Source organism: Colletotrichum chrysophilum, assembly GCF_026319265.1.
Source record: "Colletotrichum chrysophilum strain AFK26 chromosome Unknown scaffold_1, whole genome shotgun sequence".
NCBI lineage: Eukaryota > Fungi > Ascomycota > Sordariomycetes > Glomerellales > Glomerellaceae > Colletotrichum > Colletotrichum chrysophilum.
The window spans coordinates 1051327-1073286 of NW_026517288.1; the positions used below are offsets into that span (position 1 = coordinate 1051327).

At 54.6% G+C, this 21960-nt stretch overlaps 5 protein-coding genes across 5 annotated transcripts; 2 read left to right on the forward strand and 3 right to left on the reverse strand.

Moving 5' to 3' along the window:
* Nucleotides 1-1305: 1305 nt before the first annotated feature.
* On the reverse strand, nt 1306-4676 carry COL26b_000278 (uncharacterized protein; the record flags this gene model as incomplete). Its single annotated transcript, XM_053173248.1, has 5 exons — nt 1306-1790; nt 1863-1942; nt 1998-2048; nt 2193-2313; nt 2486-4676. The coding sequence occupies 5 exons, from the start codon at nt 4674-4676 to the stop codon at nt 1306-1308; spliced, it is 2928 nt and encodes a 975-aa protein (XP_053042954.1).
* Nucleotides 4677-9067: 4391 nt separating this feature from the next.
* On the forward strand, nt 9068-9974 carry COL26b_000279 (uncharacterized protein; the record flags this gene model as incomplete). Its single annotated transcript, XM_053173249.1, has 2 exons — nt 9068-9525; nt 9578-9974. 2 exons carry the CDS (start codon nt 9068-9070, stop codon nt 9972-9974), a joined length of 855 nt encoding a protein of 284 aa, XP_053042955.1.
* Nucleotides 9975-10418: 444 nt separating this feature from the next.
* Nucleotides 10419-13822, reverse strand: COL26b_000280 (uncharacterized protein; the record flags this gene model as incomplete). Its single annotated transcript, XM_053173250.1, has 7 exons — nt 10419-11208; nt 11254-11383; nt 11433-11757; nt 11808-12671; nt 12726-12814; nt 12866-13008; nt 13056-13822. The coding sequence occupies 7 exons, from the start codon at nt 13820-13822 to the stop codon at nt 10419-10421; spliced, it is 3108 nt and encodes a 1035-aa protein (XP_053042956.1).
* A 1802-nt stretch (nt 13823-15624) lies between these two features.
* Nucleotides 15625-17562, forward strand: COL26b_000281 (uncharacterized protein; the record flags this gene model as incomplete). The annotated part of the gene is made up of 3 exons (XM_053173251.1): nt 15625-15735; nt 15793-17050; nt 17117-17562. The coding sequence occupies 3 exons, from the start codon at nt 15625-15627 to the stop codon at nt 17560-17562; spliced, it is 1815 nt and encodes a 604-aa protein (XP_053042957.1).
* Nucleotides 17563-19707: 2145 nt separating this feature from the next.
* COL26b_000282 (uncharacterized protein) lies at nt 19708-20891 on the reverse strand (the record flags this gene model as incomplete). The annotated part of the gene is made up of 3 exons (XM_053173252.1): nt 19708-19934; nt 19991-20432; nt 20544-20891. 3 exons carry the CDS (start codon nt 20889-20891, stop codon nt 19708-19710), a joined length of 1017 nt encoding a protein of 338 aa, XP_053042958.1.
* Between the last annotated feature and the right edge of the window lie 1069 nt (nt 20892-21960).

Below are 21960 nucleotides of genomic sequence, written 5' to 3' on the forward strand. Positions count from 1 at the left end.
CCTGGCTTGGTTGGGCCACGTGAGGACTTGAATGTCCAGACCTCCAGGGACGAGCGGCAAGAGAATACAACCGATGACTGTTGGAGAGTGGCCTTGTTCAAGAAGCAGACTCCCGACCCCGATGCCGAGCCGGAAACTTCATTCTAGACGACCCCGAGACCATGACACGGAGAAGTGAGTGCTGCTGTTTGGAGTTGTGCCCTCTCCGGCGTCCCTCTACTTCACGTCTGGATTGGCGGTATGCAGCTAGTAGCGAGGGATCTGATGCCAACTCTGATTCGCCATGTCCTCGTCCTCCATGGGCTGGTTCATCATCGTGATGGGAGACTGACCGTCGGGTGTAATACCTTCTGTCCTAAGCGAAATGAACCGGATGGACTACTCGAACATGACACTTCTGCAATCGCTATTGTGCGAATCGTGAAATGCTTCAGCAGTTAACCCTGGTGTGTCTCTGCGCGCGCATCATAAGGAAACGCAGACAGCGGCCGTTGCTCTTGCTCTGGACATCGCCACATTGCTACGCTCTGGGTCATCAATTGCCTGATCCCAAGAGCGTACGTAGTCATCTTGCTACCCACACGACCGAGGCTCATTTAGAACCCTATCAGGATGAAACAGCGATTCTAGTTCAAGGTCGCTTCGTGCCTCGAGCAAAGTCCTCGGCATAGTCTCCATAGGGCAGCTTCATAGAGCCCCGAGATAAAACCGCCAACACGTTCAGCGAGGATGAGAAGGAGACGTGTGACTTCGTTGCATCCGAGTGTCATACGACGGGGCTTCGGTGAGGGGGTCTCCAAAGGAGGCAAGACAAAGCACCTTTGACTGGAAGTCGATTTGACATTCTTTTCTCTGTATTCTCATGAGATACTCGCGTTTGATCCTGCCAGAGGGACTACGCTTCCTGTGAATTCGTGTATCCTCTGCCTTACTATCTTTGCTACTGTCGCCCCTATCGTTATTTTGACTTCCACTACAATCGTCTCTGCTACTATTATGATAATTATCGTCGTCAATTCTTGTCAATTCTACGACTTAGCTGTTGTTATTAGTGTTGTCGTCGCCCTTGTCGTCGTTATACCTCCATGTCTTCCCTCAACAACATTCAGACATCAGCCATAGCTTGGATGGCAGACCTAATCTCCGACTGAAATCAGAGGAAACTTGCAAGGATGTTCAATATGTTCAGTGTATTATTATATGAATTAATATTTATCGACCGCCATGGTATCCAATCCGTACCTCTATATTATGCCTTGACGCCATAGACTCATCATTTTCCCGTAAAATATCAAGACCTTCTCTTCATTTCTTGTACACAGACAAACGATTGCCACTGCCACAGTACTCAGTGCTGCTACCCGAGCAAAGCATATTGCATTCGCTGATAGGTGCCACAATGGATGTGTCGGGCAGGGCAGAGCCGCAATAGCACTCGCCGCTGTATTCTGTGCCAAAGTAGGCGAAGCCGTCACAAAACGACGCGCACACCTCGTTTGTCATCTTGTCTGAAGCCGTCGCCTTCGCACTCAGGGCACGGCCACCTTGGGCTGGCTCAGTCCGACAGCCGAGGAAAGAGTAGACGCCGGCGGTGGCAGGTTGACTTGGGCCAGTAACCTTGTCGTTGTTGTTGGTGTAAAGGGTGAGTCTGTTGCCGGCGCCGCAGTATTCGTATTGGTTTCCGGTGCAAGTCATGCTGCAGTCACTCAAAGGAGCTAATGAGCTGCTCGAAGCGAGGAAGTTGCCGCAATAACACTCGCCCCCATACTCCGTCCCGAAGTACTTGTAACCTGAACAGAAGGCGGCGCAGTTTTCGAGAGTCATGTTGTCGTGGGAGGCATAGCTGTTCTGGCTCAGCGCACGAACGCCATTTCCTTCTGTCCAGCAGCCCGTCAAGTTGTAAGCGGCCACAGTCGCTTTGTGGGCAAGCGTAGGGACAGTGCTAGTCGCGCTTGAAGTTGTGGTAGAAGAAACAGGGCTCCTGGTCGAAGACAAACTGCTGCTCGGAATCGATGAACTGCTGGAGGCTGAGCTTGACACGGCCTGGGCTGATAAGGTTGAGGCGGAGGAGGAAGAAGTGGAGATACGAGTCGACGATGCGGCGCTACTTGTCGAGACCACGGTGCTGAAGGTGGACGATCCAGTGAACGGAGCACTGGAAGAGGAAGAAGATCCACTGGCACCGAGAGCACTAAAGGTGCTTGAGGGAGTGATGGAGCTCGAGGAGCTGCTGGAAGTACCCGAACTGCTGCTCGATGCGGTTGTCGCGGCCGAGGCAATCGAAGAATGGGAGGAAGACGAAGAGGTTCCAAGCTTGTACAACTCAAGACGGTTTCCGTCACCGCAATACTGATTTTGGTTCCCAGCACATTTCATGTTGCAATCGGTAATAGGAGCAGACTTGCTAGAATCCTGCAGGCTGTTACCGCAATAGCCTGTATCTTGTTAGACGAGATGAACTGGAAGGGAGTTGACTGCTGCTTACATTCGCGACCGTACTCGGTTCCAAAGTATGTGTAGCCAGAGCAGTAGGTAGCACACTTCTCCAGGGTCATGTCGTCGGCTGCCGTCGAAGTTGCTTGGAGGGCGCGGCCATTGGTGGCCTCGGTCTGGCAACCAACCAAAGAGTACTGTCCAACGGCGGAAATATGGGCGAGAGTAGCAGTCGCAGACGCGGTCGAGCTGCTTGTACGGGTGGCGGTGGTCGAATACAGCTCGATTCTGTTGCCCGCGCCACAATACTGAGTTGAGTCTCCAGAGCAGGGCATATTGCAGTCGACCAAGAGTGCAGAAGTACTAGTAGAGTCCAAGGAGTTACCGCAGTAGCACTCCCGTCCGTACTCCGTTCCCCAGTAGTCGAATCCAGTGCAGTTGGCCATGCAGCTACTCAAAGTCATGCCGTCGTAAGCGAACGCCGCGCCCTTGAGAGCCCGCCCATTTGTTGCTTCGGTCCAGCAAGAAACGAACTTGTACCCGCCCATGGTGGCACGGTGGCTGGGGGCACTTGCAGTGCTTGTCGGAACAACAGATGAGACAGTGATACTGCTGCAAGAAGTACCTCCAGACCACCCCTGACAGGTTCCACCTACGGTGTTGGCCTTCTTGAAAGAATCGACCATGTCTCCGCTGATTAAATCCATTGTTGACTCAACACTGACACCACCCGGTATGGTGGTCGTCACGGTGAAGAAAGTATAACCTCCTTGACAAGCTCCCTGTGTCATGGCCAGTGTCATGTTGCTCAGGAGTGGCACGACACTGGTGGTACGCTTTGTTTTGTACCAGACGTTGACGCTCACAGGCTGTGAGATGCGATCGTTACGGACGGCGGCAACGAAAGTGGCATTGCCGTTGGACTGGGTCAAACAGCTCTGATCAGTCTGAAGGAAAATGCCGTCCTGCATGGGATAACCGTTGCCATTGTTGTCGAAGAATTTGGTGGAACCATCGTTCATATTGATCGTTACCGTGAAAGATGAGATACCAGATGAGACCGGGATTCTGACTCCATTCTGTTGATTCTGCATGATTGTAAACCAGGCGAAGCTCTCTTCCAAGTTCGTGGAAGCACCAGAAACGGTAATGGTGAAGGCACAAGCTCCAGATCCACACATGGTACCGCCATTCCGATTCTTGTAGCTGATAGTGAGGCTGGCGATGTTCGAAAGGGGGAAGTTGGTCGTGCGGACACGGATAACACCCGTCAGTGACAGGGTTGATACGTCGGCGAGTGCAAGCTGCATTTGTACCGGCTTAACTTGGTAGGGCTGGATGGGGTCGCTCAGAGTCACGCCGGACGGGACGACATTGACCATTCTCTCAAAGATGGCTTTGCAAACGTTGTTGAAGACGGTGGCGTCTGTCATCGCCTTTACGGTTGCGTTATTGTCGGCGTTAAAGACTCTGAAGTCGGAGTTCTTTCCCTTCTGGGTCCCGGGAACGTTGACCAGTGGGTTCTGAGTGGTACCGGCGAGATATTCGGTGATGACTTTGGGATCGAACGCGGCATCGGTGGTATCGAAGGTGGCAACTTCGTTTGTGAATTGGCCAGCAGGGACGATATCGGGATGGTCCGCCGAGTGAACACCGCCAATGGTGTGACCGCACGCCGTCATTTGTATCATATCTGCTGTAGAGAAACCCATGCGAACAAACCGGTTCAGGAACACTGGAGTCGAGTCTCCAGGTGTGGGAACGGCGCCAGAGTCGTTCGGTCCTGTTGCATCGATCCGGCCGGCTCTTATGGCAACAGATGGGCCCTTGCAAGACAACACAGATGTGTAGACGCCAAGTGCGATGAGGTCTGACATACTGCTCTTGCGCGTCAAATAGGGAGCCATGAAGGTCATGGTAGTGCCGAAGCCTGGACCTGTGTTGTCGCTCGATCCCAGCTCATACTGCAAAGATGCATCCATGCCGCCAGTTCCCCTGTATACGTTTGCAGGAGCCATGTCGTGAAAGGCGGTCCTTAGCCACTCGGCGGCGTTTTTGCGACCTGCACCAGAGACCTCTCGCGTACAGGGGTTGACGGAATCGGCAAACTTTCGTGACCGAACACCGGTGGTTTGGTACATGATCTCCTCGAGCTCGTCGATGTCTGCAGGCCATGTTGGGTCGGCGGTGGTTCTGGCTGCAAGTCCCAGGAGGGCTAGCAGCAAGGATGTCGCCCCCTTCATGTTGTTGAAGATTACAGCACTACAGGCCGGGATCAAGAGAACGAGTGATTATGATAAAGAGCGTGAGTGAGTGAGTGTATAAGCCACAAAAGCTCAGCTGAAATATTAATGCGAGATACTGAAAAACAAATGCACCTGAAAAGAGCGTAATGGGCGAGCCCGACACGGGAAGGAAGACGTGAAGTAGGAAAGGACGAGAGAAGGCCACTAGCCGTTTGATAAGAGAAACATCTGCTGAGAGACGAATGGACTGAGAGGGAAGGGGAGGAGGTTCGGCGCTTCCGTGCCGTAGCAGAGTTGCGCCATCGCACAGCAGAGCGTGTAAGGAGGCCGAGAGACGACGCACCAGCCGAATGGAATAGCCGCAAGATGGACGATCTGGGCATGCCATGCAAGTCTAGGCTGAGAAAGGGTGCAGCTATCACCAAAGAGAGCAGCACCCTCCATCGTTCATTAGTGTCGAAGGACCCGACAGAGTGGCGGCAGCTTGGGTCTATGGTTCATGGGTGTTGTGATGATCGTGGTGTTGGTGTCTCTTCGTATTTTTGGCATGGACTTTGGCCAAGGATGCCAGGGCTTTTCTTTCTGCTTCCGGTAAGCGCCATCCTGATATTGGATTAAGGAAGGGACAAGAGGCAGCGCTATGCTGCTAATTGGCCGTTGGCAATTTGTGGCGTCTGACGGTGCTAGCAGCAGCGCGAGAACCGTCCAGGGGCAACGAGGTGAGCCCTTGCCCCTGACCAACGCTTATTTCCCCATACAGTAGCCTACCTGCTTGAAGAACACGCATTTGCTGGGACCAATGGTGTCTTGGGCAATGAATCGTAAGTTGCATGTTTGGACTGCCAACCTGCCGCCGGACGCTGCGGTGAGACAAGACCTTTTCAACTGTCCTTGAGCTTTTCCCGCATCTTCAAATCGAGATATCTCGGTGGTATATCCTGATAAAGTACCCACACGGGAGGATACGGTCTGTTTTCCTCATCTTGGCACCCCAATGCGGTTTACACCTACAGCACCGAACTATCGATGTCACGACAACGATGGCGCCCAGCTGAACCACCAGCTGCCGAGATACCGCATACGTCTTCTGGGATATTGCAGCTGCGTAATCCTCCCCACCCTCAAGGTAAGGCGTTGTCGTCGTCTCATCTTGCCCTGAAGTTGGCACCGGCAAAATTCAGGTAAAGGGCTTTGAAGTACACAGACAACTTTCGTTGCAGCTGTAGCATCGGCAACTACGGCATTCGAAGATATTTCGAGCACGTCGCAGCTTTGTCCAGCATGCCGATCACGCAGAACGGAAGTCGGCTTTTAAGCATCATCCACAACCTTACTTTCGAGATCCAAGACCTTGGAAAGAACACTAGTAAACCTACTTGTATCCCGCACAGCCAAAGACAGTCAGAAAGGAGTGAGTTGGTCAACCCAAAGAGCATGTCGTCGAATACTTTCCTCATCAAAGCCCATCTGACCATGGTATTGCATGCTCATTCTGCTGTTCACTCACCTCTCGCAGGACACATTGGTCAACAAGGCTGTCATATCTGAGTCGGCTCGCCAAGACGCCCTTGCGCTGTCAGGTACGACGCGAGTCCTCCTCCACACTTGCAGACTCCACGATCCTGTCAGATCGAGAGAATCAGACGAGTCACTCGCCCAGGCTCCGAGAGTTCGCCAGAGCTGTCATAGCGACAGAATGTGGCTGTTGCTAGCGGGAACGGGCTATCGATTTTGTCGGATTAAAGGGGGAGAACCCAGCCCTTTACCAGCTAGTGGCTCGAACGGCCTCGACGCCTGGGGCAAGCCAACGGTTCTACTCGGCAGCTTGTGCGCCAAGATGCCGCGACTTTTCCTGTCCATGTGAAGTCCGAAATTCTTCAATAAGGGTAGCGCCCTGCAGGTTCGATGACTTTGGTGTAGGGCTGCTGTGTTACGCTTTGCGAGACAATTGCCCACGACACGGAGAGAGACTTGTGCCAGAATCTTGTTCCCGAATTCCGCAAGAACCACGACGAGACCAAAGTAGGCCGGTTTTCGTTCCGATGTTTCACAATGGGCGCCTTACCGACGCATTGGATACGAAGCGCTTCCCACTGGTGGCGCTCATCGGTGCCACTTGGATGGTAAGAAAGCAGCCTGAGGTCCTGTGAACTGCCGGAGGCGCTTGATATTTCAGTGCGAGCTGGACAAGCAACGCTGAACCAAACGTATTCGGCGCCCCCAGCGGTACCGTTCGGTTTCTCCACGCATTGGACCGTAAGCGGGCCCTGCAGACTCCGCGTGCCGCAAGTCTCCGGCATCCCGATACGGGGATGGATTACGGGCCCCACTCCGAATCATGTCTCCGATCCCAAGCTATGGCTCCCTGGCCTGCGAACACCTAGCATCTCCCAGCCAAAGGCATGAACCCTCAGCAAGCGGGCAGAGTGGCCGATGAAAGCCGCACGTTATGCCACAATGATGCGCCCAAGGACTCGGACTTGTTCCGGTTCATGACGTTGCACCTGCGTTGTCTCGGTACTTTTGCTGGGTAGGTTGTATGAGACAAGCTACGACGCTAGGCTTGGGTGTTGGGCGGCCCTGGAGCTTCGACTTGTGATTACCGAATTGAAGGAGAGAGCCCCGCCTCCAAAAGCATGCCTCGGTTTCCGGCGTTGCATTAGGCTTTCGGTTTTTATTCAGTTGAATCGTCCGATCAACGACTTTTTCCAACAACCTACTGCAAGGACATGAGCTATCCCGATGCGAAGAAAGCCAGGAATGAGGGTGATGACGAAACATGTCCAGACCTAAAAGTTGGTTCGTCTGCATCTTGACGTCTAAGTCGGCAATTTGGACCGTCCGGCCTGACAGGCCGAACTGGGCAAAACTTGGCAGATCTCGTCGACGTTGTCCATTGGCCGCACCATCACTGCTGCTCGATGTTCTTCTCTCTCGCCCATTCTGACGCTACATCTGGAGGGCTAGCTTGTTTCCCATTTGCCTTGATCAAATGCAACATGTGGGCTCGCGGGAAAGGGCCAGACCGCTGCGAGCGAGTCAATCAGCCCCCTTCCGCACCTGGGGAAACCCTGAGAGATCCAGGGGAAACGGTTCAGCTGAGGAAAAGCGACATGGAAACAATTATCCACGCAAAGCGACTGACGGATGAAAAATGCCAGCTGAACAAGGAAAAAATCAATTATATCATCGACAGGACCGACCTTGCAGATGCGCGCTAGCCTGCCAATGATCGTCAGTAGCCGGGTCCTGGCCATCAAACCGAGACATGCTCGGCAACGCGTACACTGTCTCTTTTTCCAACGGCACCAAAACCGGATACAGCGGGTCGCCCCAGTCTCAAGTTAGAAGAGGGAATTCAATGTGCAACAGGAGGTCGAAATGTGGGCAATTCCAGGATCTCTCTAACGCGATACTCTGAAAATCCTCATGTCAGACAAGACGGGCTTGTCGTGACAGTTGTACGTGCTACGTAAGGCTCTGGTAACTCTCAAGGTCTGCGTCTGGGCGCCACGCAGACTCAGGAACGAACGGATAAAACTCCTGCCAACTCTTGACCTTTGGCCGTTTGGAAGGCATCCCGGTTTCCTTCGTTTCCTTTTAGTCACGAACACCACCTTCAACGTCAACTTGGGAGGCCCCTGGGGTCTTCCCGTGCGTGCCGTAGAAAGCCCACCCAAGTGGATCCAGCAGCGATGGAATGACCCTGTCGCCGACCGATCCCGACCAACCGACTTCTCCAGGGAGTCCATCCGCCCCCGCAAAGCCACACTGCAGCACCTGGCACCGTGGCCGTGCCGGCTTGCGAGTGGAGAAGCCGTTCCCCATCCGGCCCAATCACGCCGCCGCCTGCCCCTCCAAGACGTCTGACATCATAGCAAGCCCCACCAAGGGGAGCAGTCCCCTCCATCATCAGCCACAACCTTCCTCGTCATCGCCCGCAAACAGCGCCCCGTACCAAGACCTGACGCCCATCATCCGTCACTGCCATTTGTCCGTCCAAACTGGCAGCTGCAAGGAAAAGAATCAAGTCTACTTTGGGGCCTCCGTCCAGACTAAAATACCGAGCCAAGAAGGAAAGAGAAAATCCCGGTCAAGCTATTCCTTGCCACGATCGACGCAGTAGCGGGATCGGCAGGCCGCAGACCCATCTCACACCACTACCGGCAGCGCGAGGGCATTGCTTTTCAAAGTATTAAGGGTCTGCTCTCCTTCCCGGGCATTCACACATGCAGCCTGGGAGGTTTCTTTTCCACCTTTTCATTTATCTCCACCAAACAACTTGCCCAGTACATAAGGGTGAATCGAGCACAAATATCAATACGTCGACTCGTCTCACCCGATTAAACAACCCGCACCATTAAGAGACAACAAACATCATCATCAACATGGCATTCGCCCTGAAATTCCTGCAGTGGTTCGTCCGAGGCGTCCAGTTCGGCTCCGCGGCCCTCATCCTCGCAATCTACTCGTACTTCCTCGCGACGCTGCATAACCACAGCCTACCGATATCGAATAAGATTCGCGCCGTCGAGGGCATCTCCGGCTCTGCCACGCTGTACACCCTCATCGGCCTGCTCCTTCTCTGCTGTCTCGCCGGCCACGCCTTCACCTCCTTCGTGGCCATCGTCCTCGACGTCGCCTTCATCGCCGCCTTCATTTACGTTGCCGTCGCCAACAAGGACGGCGCCAACTCGTGCTCTGGCACCGTCAATACCCCCTTCGGCAACGGCCCCGCCGACGGCGAGCCCACGAACACTGGAAGCGATGGCTGGACTCATCTCCCCAGTCTGAGAACCGCCTGCAAGCTGCAGTCTGCCTGCTTGGCCGTCGCGATCGTCGCAATGTAAGTTCTCATCCTCGTCACGCCTGGAAAACCAAATTCTAACGTCTCCCAGCATCTTCTTCATCATCTCCATCTTCGTCGAGGTGGCCCTCGTGCGCCACAACCGCAAGGAGAGACGCTTCGGCCCTAGCCCCAAGAACAACTACACTTCGGGCTCCGGAGCCGGAGGTGGCTTCCTTAGCTCCTTCCGCCGTCGCGGACGCCAGAACACCGCCGCCAATGAGAACGCTCTCCCTGTCCACACAAGCCCCGACCAAGTCCGTAACAGCTACGCCACCGAGACTACTGCCGTTGCTCAGGACAGCGGATACCCCAAGTACGAGGGTGCCTATGGTAACACTGCGACCGCGACGAGTGGAGGCTACGACTATGGTCACGGTCACGAGAACGGTACCACCGCGCCTCCCGCGGGCTACCGTTATAACGACGGCACTTACGACAGAGTCTAAGTGATGGGTCGCACGATTCTCCATCTGGGATGTGAGAGACGGAATGTAATGATTGAAAACAATGGAATGAACTCGGTCAAGGATGGAATTATACCCTGGGATGGAGGAGTCTTGGCATACCGTCTCAAGTACGACGAAAGCTTTTTTGCTAGATTTGTTATCAAGAATCAATTCACATGATTGAAACATGAATGGTTCAAGGTGAGCTTGAGCTTCGCGTCTGAAGCAGGTCATGTCTTCGTTGTAGTGGTATTTGCGTATACTTCCTAACCTCTGTGTTCAGCCGTAGCTGATCTAGGTGATGCAGCGAGCTAACCGAGTGATCTAGCCGGTGCTTCGTAACCCGAACCGTTGCTTAACTAGCCAATTGTCGTGAGCGACCGTGGTCAGTACCCTAAACCCGATACTTGATCAGGTGTTAGCATTCATTGTCAAAGCTGCAGGTTAGGGCAGCCATGGCCATCCAGCCGCCTCGTGCTCCCACTCACTGTTTACGCCCTCGTCACTGCCGACGTCCGCCCAGTTCATGTCTAGCTTCTCCAGCTCCCTCGTGAAAAAGTCCTGTTCCTCGCGAAGCGCAGCACGAAGCTCGACCGCGATCTTGTCCGGGTATCTGCGCACATTGAACCAATGCGTAAGACTACGCAGCGCCTGCTCCAACGGAAGTGCCGAATCAACCTCGGCGTCGACGTCGCTGCCGGCGAGCCACTCGTCCCGTAGCTCTGGTCGACAGTGCAGGTAGACTGCGGTGATGACTCGCATGTTGCTCTGCCGCCACTTACGGCCGCAGTATGGCACTTGGTTTTTGAATAGCTTCAAGGTGTAAAGTCGCAGCTCGGGTTGGGGAACCTTTAATGATTTGCGCAGGATGTTGGCCGACTTGTACTGTACCAAAAGAAGGTTCCTGTGAGCTTTGTGCTTGCAAATCTTTTGCATGATTCGCAAATAGTTGATGAGAGAGAAGAAGTTTCTTCTAGAAAAGTCGGTGATGGGTTCCGCTGGGAGATCATTTACGGGGTACCCGAGCTCATCCACTTCGGGTCGCACGGCAGCCTGGCCATCAGATTGGGAACCCTCGTCGCCTTGATGAGGTGCAGGCGCAGGCGGTCGAGGGGGCGACCGTCTTCTCTTAATAGGCGGCGGGGCCGCCTCGTCTTCGCTTTCCTCCTCTGGCTCAGGCTGAGCAGCCGGCTTGTCCTTATACTTCGAGCGCAGGTTGCAAAAGTGGAAGAAACTGCATGGTTAGCATAATAATATCAATCCGTGAAGGCATCCGTACCTATTCTCCAGCCGGTCGGTCTTACTATCGACGACTTGCTGTATGTCTTGGTGCGCGAACAGTTTCAGGACCAGCGGGAGGTAGTTCGAATCCAGCAGAAGTTGCGTCATGTACTCAAATTTGAGAACGTCTAGACGAAAGGTCAGTTTCTCTTCTCAGGCCTTGAAATTACTGCTTACGAGAAACTCTCAGCCATTTCAGCAACAGGAGCAGGATTCCTGTGATGGCCTTTGTTGTAATCTCCCGAGATCGAGAAGCGTCTACCTCCTCAGGAGACATCTCAGGAAGTTCAGGGGGGCCACCTGAAGCAGCAGAAGAAGGATCTTGGGGCTGCTGTGGCCGGTTAGGCCCCGGACCGCCATTGACCATGCCATTAGCGCCTCTGCCGGCCATACTCGGGTGTTGTTGCCCTGCGGCAGGCTGTGATAAAACGGCCGTAACATTCATAAGGATCGGCCTAAGGAGTACAATCACCAGCGACTGCAGATGCGGAAGGGATTCTTTCTGTAGAGCAGTCAGTGATACTGCGACGAGAACGAGGGGTTCGGACTCACATAGAAGCTGTCGACGGCAAGCAGACGTCGTTTGACTTCATCGCTGACCTGTCCTGATGGTCCACAGTCGATTTCGGGTTCTTGGATCGTGAAGCCCGCTTCTCTGCGTTCCTCCGCCTTCGTCTCTGCCTTCATCGCAGCGATCTCTTGCTTCTCTTCGAGAGTCAAGCCCTCGAGGTCGAGATCCTCAACGTCGCTGTCATTGTCATCTGCTTCCCACCCTCGTTCAAACTTGAGGAAGCTCTCGCGCTCTTCCCAGAGCTGTCGTGTGGCACGCGTCATGCGAACTCGCTTGGAGAACAGCTCGCCAGCTTCTAGAATCGAGGCGGGAATATCGCTGCCCTCCCACTTACGCCCCACGAGTTGTTCTTGCAGACCAGCGCCACCTTTGCCACCAGCACTGTTGCTTGTGGCATCCAGAGGCGGGTACATGAACGGGAAGTTCTGGTTCGTCTGATAATTTTGCTTCTTACCGCCTTTACCTCCGACACCAGGTGATGGCGGCGGCGAGGGCGCAGGTGTCGCGATGTGTACGGGTTGATGCAGAATGGAGGCGCCGCTGCTTTGTGTATTCGTAGATCCGGGTACAATCCCAGTGGATGCGCTTGTCCTCGTGGGCTGATTTGGCAGAGGCGGGAGTAAGGTTGTGTTCTCCGGTTCCAGGGGAATGAGCGTCCGTGGTGGGACGTAGGCGGGATACTTGGACGTCAGCTCCTGTCGAAACACATGGTAGTCGAGGGGCGATGCGGTGATAATGTCCTTGGACTTTGCGTTGGGGGATTCGGTCGTCGCCTTTTTGGCCTCATCGATCTCCCGGGTGCCACCCAAGACCAAGAGAATGGACTTCCAGTAGAGCAAGAAAATCTAGGAAAATTAGAACCATGCCTCAGTGGGGTGGGAGGAGGGGGGCGTCCATACCTGACTGGAGGGCATCATATTTTGGTCGTCCCAACGAAGCTTGGATGTTGCTATAGACATGAAATCGACTAGTCCTGGCTTCAGGGAGACTTCCAAGGGTTAGCTATAAGATATGGCCAGGCCTGGTGAGATATGCTTACGAAGGTTGGCCCTGGTGGATTCCAGCTCCTTAGGAAAGCTCAGAGCTTCCTGAATAATGACATACATGATGGTCATCAGGTTGATGAGCTCGTCCTGAGCTTCTTGGGCACCCCCAGGCTGAACCAATCGTGGGTCATCGGACCTAGCGAGGTTAGGTAAATGTCGGGAGAATGGGTTATTTGGGCATACCAAAAGACGTCAAAGCAGTTTTGAACTGCCTCCCAAACGGTAGCAATGCCGTTTAGAGATGTGAGGAAAGTTATGCTCGATCTAATGGCCTCGAGTTGGGGTGAGCTCGCAGCAGACCTCCCATCGCCTACTGTAGCAGGCGTTGAAGTATCGCCCCATCTTCCCAGCACCAAATATAGAAGCTTTCCAATTGATGCTGATCGTTGGGCGGGTTCCCTAACCTGGAGACCCCCGAGGGCATCCCGGGTAAACTTTGCCCTCGTTTCGTAGTCCGTCTCCTCCCAACTTGTCTGAATATCGTACTCGTGCTGCCACTGCCATTCGAACGCACGCTGCGCGGCGTTAAGGCGCACCCATTGCCAAAATTGATAGACGAACCACTCGTCAATTTCCTCGTCGTGGGATCCCATGTCGCTGTAGACGAAGTCATAGGCGACAGGTTCGCCCCGGCTGAACTCGGCTACTATGCGTCTCAGCTGCAGCAGAGAGAGCGAGTCGGTGGGTTGGGGTTGATCGGCGGGCGCAGGAGGCATCGGTGCAGGAGGAACCGGGGCGGGCACGGGGGCAGGCGTAGGCGCAGACGAGTTTCTCTGCAACATTGGCCTGGAGGGCGGTGGAGGAGGTGGATTCGCCGACTCGGCGATTGGGCCAACATCTGCAACAACAGCATCTGCAACATCGCCAGTCGGATTCGGAGGCGGAGGGGGCTGCTTCGCGGGGCCGGCGCCGTCGTTGGCGGCCCCGCGCGAGGACCAGAGTGAGTTCATCCTGACGGGAGCGAAACTATTTCGAGAGGTATATCATGCTCTAGCTGGAATACTAAAGATGAAGAGCTATGATGTGGATGGAGCTGGGTGGCGGTGGTTGTTAATCGATCAACATTTGGCCACAACGCGTCGGGAACGTAGTTGATCGCGTAAAAGGGTGGGAGCTCATGGTTGAGCTTGGAAAGGAGGTCGACAGCGACGTGGTAAAGAAGCAGCCTCGAGCGGGATGCAGTTTGCGCTGCAGCTTGTGATTGGCTGTGGCGCAAATCCCTGAGGTGGTTTGGCGGGGTGTGTGTGGCTGGAACAGCAATTGGGTCCCCGTCAGCCTTTCATCGTGGATCAACAGCGCTGTGAGTCCCCTAGAACGGAGAAGCTTGGGCCACGCGCATGTCTTATCTGGGCTGTTATCGAGGGGACTTTAGGTCATCAGTTCAACCCCTCTCTCGTGCTATCTACCTACATCTAAGGTACACCAAGATTTCAGAGGTGGCTGGCGTTTTGCGGGTGCATTTGAAGTCAGCGGTTGTTCCTTCCTTCAAATCACCTTGGGCATAATGCGACTAGAGATGGGCAGTAGGGATAGGCTTTTCCTGCCTTCCTGCCTTCCTGCCATACCGCAATGGCTAAAAGGGAATTGTGCGGCTCGAAATCTAAGTTACACTGCTCGAGATCGTGGAGTGATCATCTCATGTTTGGAACTGCGCAAGAGCATCACCCGATGTTGGCTTGCGCCGATCCAACGATTAGCTCGTGTTAAGGACCAGATAGTGAGCTTTGGACAAGATATTTCGCGTCATGCGGACATCCGCCGAGCCAATGCAACCAACGCGGGGCGGCCTTCTTGCCTGGGCTGCTCATCACAAGCCACGAGGTGCGTCCCTACATGCTCTGAGGTAGGTTCAGCTCCTATTGCCTAAAGAGACAGAGCGGCGCGAAGATGCCATTGTCTTCCATACCTTAGGTACCTTGGGAACCGAAGGCCCACACCCGCGGATGGAAGGTTCTGTGGCCCTTCGGTGAATGAGTCCGTCCTGCATTGAGTTGCATCCATTGTCCCGAGTTGCGCTCCACATGCACTTGCAGCTGGCCGCTGGCGAACAGCGCAGCTGCAGACGTCAGTGCAGGGCAAGCCACGCCCGGTGAATGGACCACTGACCACTAACAGTGAACCAACCCTTCGGCGGCCGGTGTCGAGTGGGCAGCCTGCCCGGCCCACCCACCTCAGCCAACCTACCTAATCGGTACATAAGTTGCCCAGGCGTATCCAGTGAATAAGCACCCAAATGCCGCAATCATCAATTCACTAACAAGAAGGCCCCGCCGTGTCATTCAAGAAGCTGAAGCTGCCCGGGCACAAAGTTCAACTTCCCGCTTCCCAGCTGACGACTTCGCCAACCCGCTAGCTTATCCTCCAAGTCACAACCACTCAAACTCTCTTGCCTTCACCGCGGCATTTCCATAGCCTGGAAATCCTGGTTACCGTCCTTCGCGCATCGGATTCCTCTACGCCGCCACCTTACCTCAGGGCCTCTGATTACGAAAGCCGCAGCAATAAGCCCTGTCGCGACGATAGCCTGCCTGGCTGAGGATGCAATCGCCTCAGTGAACTCACATAAACCTTGGACCTGCCTTTACCTCAATCTGGCATACACCGATTTTTAATCAGCCTTTTGTCACCTTTGGGGATTTCCAACCTGGCATCCACGGCGTTCGCGGACCCCTAAACGCGACTGAACTACCCCGCGCCTCGCGGCTCTTCCGACTTTGCAGCACTTCATTCATCAGCGGCGCTCCTATACAAGATGGGAGCAGGCAATGACATGGAAGAGAAGGCTGAGAAGCGTGTCGGCTTTGAGAAGGATGACGATGCTCATTCGAGTGGAAGCGACGACGATTACCAAAGAGCAGTAGAGGTACGTCCATGTGAAACATCCGTCTAAGAGGGGTACTGATTCGGCGATTATGTCCAGGTCACCTTTGATCCGGGAAATCCGTATCGCCGCAAGAGCTCTCTGGTCACTTCTGAGGTCTCTCGCCCGTTGCCGCGTCATCCAAGCAAGAGAACTGAGTGCATCGTGCATCAGTTTCTCGAGAGCCAGAGGAAAGCTCGCGATGCGCACGCATCTGCAAGCAATCACGGCTCAAGATCCAACTCAGTATCCAGCACCACCAAATCCGGCTCTGAACACCATTTCCATCACGGCCATCCAGTCTATGAAAATCCTCATCGGCAGGCAGGCGCCAAGGACGTATCCGGCGAAACGGGCATGTCCAAAACGGTCGAACCCAAGGGCCGAGTTGCGAAGCATAGAGCCGCAATTCTTGCCTCTGACAGCCCGGAGGGCAGTGACGTAGGCCAGATTGACGAGAAATCCTGGCGCACCGAAATCATCAAATCGCCCTCTCAAATAGACCTGGCGCAGTCTGACAACGACGATGAGCTCCACAGCCGGCTTCTGACCAAGAAGCAGCTCAGTGAGATGGCATGGGGGGTGCGCGAGCTAAGCCGGAGATTGAGCAGCATGCGCATCAGATTCCGTGTCAAGACCATCTTTGTCTTGACCAAGATTCACGACCCGGACTTGATCATTCGCACCAGGGAGCTGGTCAAGTGGCTGCTGTCTCATGATCGAGACGTTGACTATACGGTATACGTGGGAGAAAACTTCAAGGAGAGCAAGAAATTCAACGCTCCGGGGCTTGTCGAGGAGCTGAAGAAAGAGCACGTTGAGGCTGGACGAATGAAAGTTGATGACAGCGATGAAGTCCTGTCGAAAAGACTGAGATACTGGAACGAGGACATGTGCCGGAACAGGCCGCACATGTTCGACTTCGTCATCACCCTAGGAGGCGATGGCACTGTCCTCTACGTCAGCTGGCTCTTCCAGCGCATCGTCCCCCCAGTGCTCAGCTTCTCACTCGGCAGTCTCGGGTTCCTCACCAAGTTCGACTTTGAAGATCACAAGTCGATTCTGACCAATGCTTTCAACAAAGGCGTCACGGTCAGTCTACGCCTACGGTTTGAGGGGACCATCATGCGAAGCCAGAGACGAAAGCAATTGCAGCTTGCCGACGGCGAGGAGAGCTCCAGTCAAGAGGAGGACTTTCGCAACCTCGATCTCGTTGAGGAGCTCATTGGTGAGGAGAGGGAAGATGAGCATACTCACGTCCCAGACGGAACATTTGAGATATTGAATGAAATCGTGGTGGATCGCGGCCCAAACCCAAGTAAGTCTTACCGGGGGCCCCTTTCTTGCCACTCGAACCTGGTTCGCTGACAATATACCACAATAGCAATGTCATACACTGAAATCTTCGGTGACGACGAACACTTCACTTCCGTCTTGGCAGATGGCATCTGCGTTTCGACCCCAACCGGTTCGACCGCCTACAACCTGGCGGCCGGCGGCTCTCTCTGCCACCCGGAGAACCCCGTCATGCTCGTAACGTCAATCTGCCCCCATACACTCTCTTTCCGCCCCATTATACTTCCAGACACGATTGTGCTGCGAGTGGGCGTCCCATACGATGCAAGAACCAACTCGTGGGCCAGCTTTGACGGCCGCGAGCGCATGGAACTATACCCCGGCGACTATGTCACGATAAGCGCCAGTCGGTACCCCTTTGCGAGCGTCCAGGCCCAAGGCCGCCGCAGCGAGGACTGGGTGAACAGCATCAGCGGGAAGTTGGGATGGAACACGCGGCAGAAGCAGAAGGCTTACAAGGAATGGGATAGGTAGTCTCGTAATCCAACTGCGCAGCTTCGCTTACTTTGCTGCGAAGAAGACCTGAGGAAAAATCAAAGGAAGAAAAAAAGAGTTCCACGACGCACCGAGTCAAAAAAGTAAACAAGGGTTCGGGAAGACGGCCTCCCGAACGCTTGTCTGTGTGTCGTTTCTGTCAAAACATGGTGATCTTCCAACGTGGTCACGCGTCTACACAAGGCAATTAGACGCTTGACACATTTCAAATCATCCCCCCAGTGCCGCGTGGCAGCCAGGCAGAAAGCCCCCCTTCTCGCACACCCTCTTCAGCCTGGCAAGTTGCGTGGTGTCTAAACGCCAAGCTCCTCTCTCAGGAACCCCGACGACGAACCTTCTCAGCGCTCAGCAACACGGCCACGGAACTCTTGGCGTCCATGTGTGTGCACTGGCAAGCTAACCTAGCTCGCGGGAGAAGCATCTCTGTCTCTTCCTCTCGAGCAGTTGAGCAAGGTGAAATCGCGGGCGACAAATCAAGACATGCAGCAGGTCTTGGCAGTCTGGCCTGATGAAGCATCTCGGAATCGTATCCGGGCGAGATTCAAGACTCCATGGCATCTTCGCAACCATCGCACACACTATCGTTCCACAAGAACACATGGGGATAACCGCCGACTCTATGAAGAATCGTGATCGTCACCTCCAAAGCAGTCGATAAGAAACGCAGAGCAGTAGCAGAGTAGTATCCCGGTGGGGGAGGATACTCTCAGCAGTCACGCAACCCGCGGACTCGAAAACGGGCCCTCCCTGTCTTCCTTCTCTCCTCCTTGGGAACCACCGCCGTCAAAGCAGGGCTGACCACCCACCTGATTCAACGGCCCAGATACAACAGCAGTTGTCCACGACGCAAGAAGACAACCAGATGGGAACCCGACAGGCTCAAACACCCAGCAACGAGAGGAGCCCTACCGCAAACAAGGACAACCCGCCAGCAACGAAAGAGAGACTCCTAAGACGCATCCATTTCCCGCTTCCGCTCGGTGGTTGTAAACGCTCTGTCTTGCTCCCCTCCCTCCCACACTCCCGAAGAACCAGGATCTCCCCAGCGCTGTCTCCAACCATGCAGGTAGAAACGCACCATTTCTCCCATTGGCCGACAGCGTCAACACCCCTGAACCGGCGCGGGGGTCATCCCCCCTCCCCAATCCTTAACCATCCCCTGCCCCCTGCCCCCTACACCCTGGCCGCCCGTGACAAGCCAAACAGGATTGAGGCTCTAGGGGTATGTGACGATGCTGCGACGTCCGAAGGGGAAAAGGCAGAGGACGGTCCGATGTTTTGGTTGTACAAAAAATAGCCGTCTCGATCATGCATCTTGGTCTACACGACGACTCGGAACCGATCATCATACGCCCATCGCAAAAATTTTGGTTTCTGAGGGTTTTTCTGTCCTTTTGGTTTACTGATTCCACTTGTTCCTTTCTCTTCTGTATTTTTCTGTCAGTCTCAATTTTCCTAGAGGGTTTAATCCACGGCCCGGAGCCCATTTTCATGCAGACATAAGGAAAACAACCACGCGAATGTATAAACCGGTTGAATTGTCGCTTTGGACGAAACCGCCTAGTCATGGCTCCTGTACAGAGTTCGATCGTGAATGCAATGCATGAATAAATGATCTGTCTTGAATCGCTTGCAATGTTGACAGATATCGCAAATAATATCGCAAATACGAAGTTGCTAATATTGATTGCTGTGACTGGCTAGGCTTTTGCTGTGGCAGGCGAACAAGTGGGAGGTATTTTACTTCGCAAACTTTGGTGCACTCTCTCAACTCCATGCAGGGACAACAAAATTCAAAAAAAAAAGGGTAAAATGTTTTGATATACGCCGCATGCTTAGGGAATTTGTCTAATAATTTCAACCACCCGTACAGCCCATACACAGTCCACCACCCGGTTCCCAAAGGACATTTGATATCATGACAGTTAAAACAAGAAAAGAAAAAGATTGACCCGTCACTCAGCGAGGGAGGTCTCGACACATGAGGGATTAGGGCTGAGGCCGGGGAGGGAATCGTTGGTTGAAGAGAGGCATCGTGTGTGGGGTGGACTCTCTTTTTTCAATTTTTTGTTATCTTTCGTCCACACATTTTTTTCAGGGGGTATGATTCCACACAGAGTACATTTACTGCTGCTCATCCTCAGCCTCGCTCTCGACGAAAGTCATGGTGACACCCTCGCCGCTGACGTTCAAGTTGACGGTGTCGATAGCGCCGCCTGAGCCACGCTTAGACAGCTCCTCCTCGGCGCGCTTGACAATCTCGTTGTTGGCGGACATAACCTGGCGGGCAACGGGGGTACCGGCGGGCATGGGGTCACGAGCGACGAGCTTCTCAGGGGTCATTTCGACGCCTGCAAATATCATTAGTTTCCAGTCTCTTGCTGTCTCGTAGTCGAATTGCACTTACCAGCAGGAACGCCGGAGCGGACATACATAGTGGTGACCTTGGCGCGGCGACGGGGAGGCTGCTGGGGTTCCTCAGCGCGAGCCTTGACCTTCTGCTGGGCAACAATGACAGGGGCAGCAGCGGGAGCGGCAGCCTCACCGGCGGCACCACCGGCAGCTCCGCCAGCAGCACCGCCAGCAGCGGCACCGCCCTCAGCTCCACCCTTACCGGGACGAGCGGCGGCCTGCTGGTTGTTGTCGACGATCATACCAACACCAGAGCCACCCTCGCCGGTGCCGAGCTGGATCTTGGGTCCCTTAACAAGGGCGGCCTCGGCGAACTTGAGGGCGCGGTCGAAGCCGGCGAGGTCTCGCTTCTGCTGAGCCGGGGCGCGGGCCTTGGTGAGCGAGACACGGGGAGCGATCTCCTTGCCCATGCCCTGAAGGGCGGCGATGGCCTGAGCCTGTGATTGGGCGCATATATTAGCTGATATTGGTCCGATGAGGTACAGACGTCTGTGTGTATCCCGCACACACAGACACCACAACCAAAAACTCTAGTGAGTAGTACTAACCTCGTCGATGCTGTTGCTCTCTGAAGTAGCAGTAACGGGGGTCGCACCACCAACGGAAGCAGCAGCAGGAGCAGCGGGTGCTGCGGGCTTGGGCTGCTGCTGTGCGGGAGCGTTGGTGGCGGGAGCAGCGGGAGCGGCGGCGGGAGCGTTCGCAACACCTTGAGCAGCATTAACTGCCGCGCCCTCCAGCACGTTCATCAACTGGGAGACATCGTTTCTACCGCCGAATGAAATTTCACCATCACCCACCACCAAGGCAGGAGAATAAGCGCCCAAGTTGATGTTCAAGGGCAAAGCGTTCAGCTGGGCGGCAAGGCCGGCAACAGCAAAGACGTAACGGTTAACCATTTTGTCGAGTAGATCGGGTAATCGGTATCTCTTGAGTGTGATTCGGATTGAGCGGCTCTGGGGAAGGAGTGATGATCGTCCGTGGGAAAGGGGGGGGGGGGGGGGGGTTGAAACTAAGTAATAGGCGTATAAAAAAAGAGACACGACCAGCGGAAGAGAAGAGAATAAAGCTTTTGGACCTTGAAAAGGAAAGAAGAGAACCGAGAAGACAGAGGATACCAGTCGAGCGCAGCTAAAGAAGAAGTAGAAGAAATCGTGTAAGAGAGGCAAGAGATTTAGACTTCATATATTTCCCCACGAGCCAAGCTTGACGGGTTGAGACGTGCAGACCGGCCACATGCTTGAGACACTACTGCCAAGATGCCAAGAGATAGAGTACCGTCGAAAGCCTCAAGTCGGTCGTGGGCCCTCAGACATTAGCAGACGGGGCTACTTTCCGGGGTACGACTTTCGTTGATCGAGTCGGTACGGAGGCGCAGGGGTTGCCGTCGTCGTCGGCTTGGTGGGATTGCCCAGCTGGAAAGCTCCGAGCAGTGCCAAGGGATGGAGGACTTGTCGACGGCTTCGTTGGAGCAGCGGGACTGTCGAGATGCTCGTTGTGAGGCCCAAGCAGCAAGCGAAGCAGTCGAGGCATGAAACGCAGGTGACACCAGAGGCATGCTGCGGGCCAATTGGGCATCTGAGGTCGGGATATCCATCTGGACTGTGCCTGTAGAAGAGGGTCAGATGTGAGGGCGATTCGAGACCATGCTTGAGGGAGAGACCTGACTAGAGGGTCTTGGCATCGTCGCCGCGTCTCTATGCGATGGCCGAGAGATGTTAGGTAGGATGCCAATTTTGGCCCAGAGATCCACGCTCTGATGTGGTCGGGACCAGGGACAGGGGCAGGCCCCCCCGTAGGACGCGCAGTGAAGATCCGACTCGACACTCTGGAGGAAGGCCCATGAGCGTCGTGGACTTGCATATATTGGGCGCCAAGGGGGCGGATTCGCCTCTTGGCACTTGGCGGGACGCCGTGCGGCCGGTGTCGTCTTCTGGCGAGGGGTGCAACGAAGGCATTCAAGCCAAG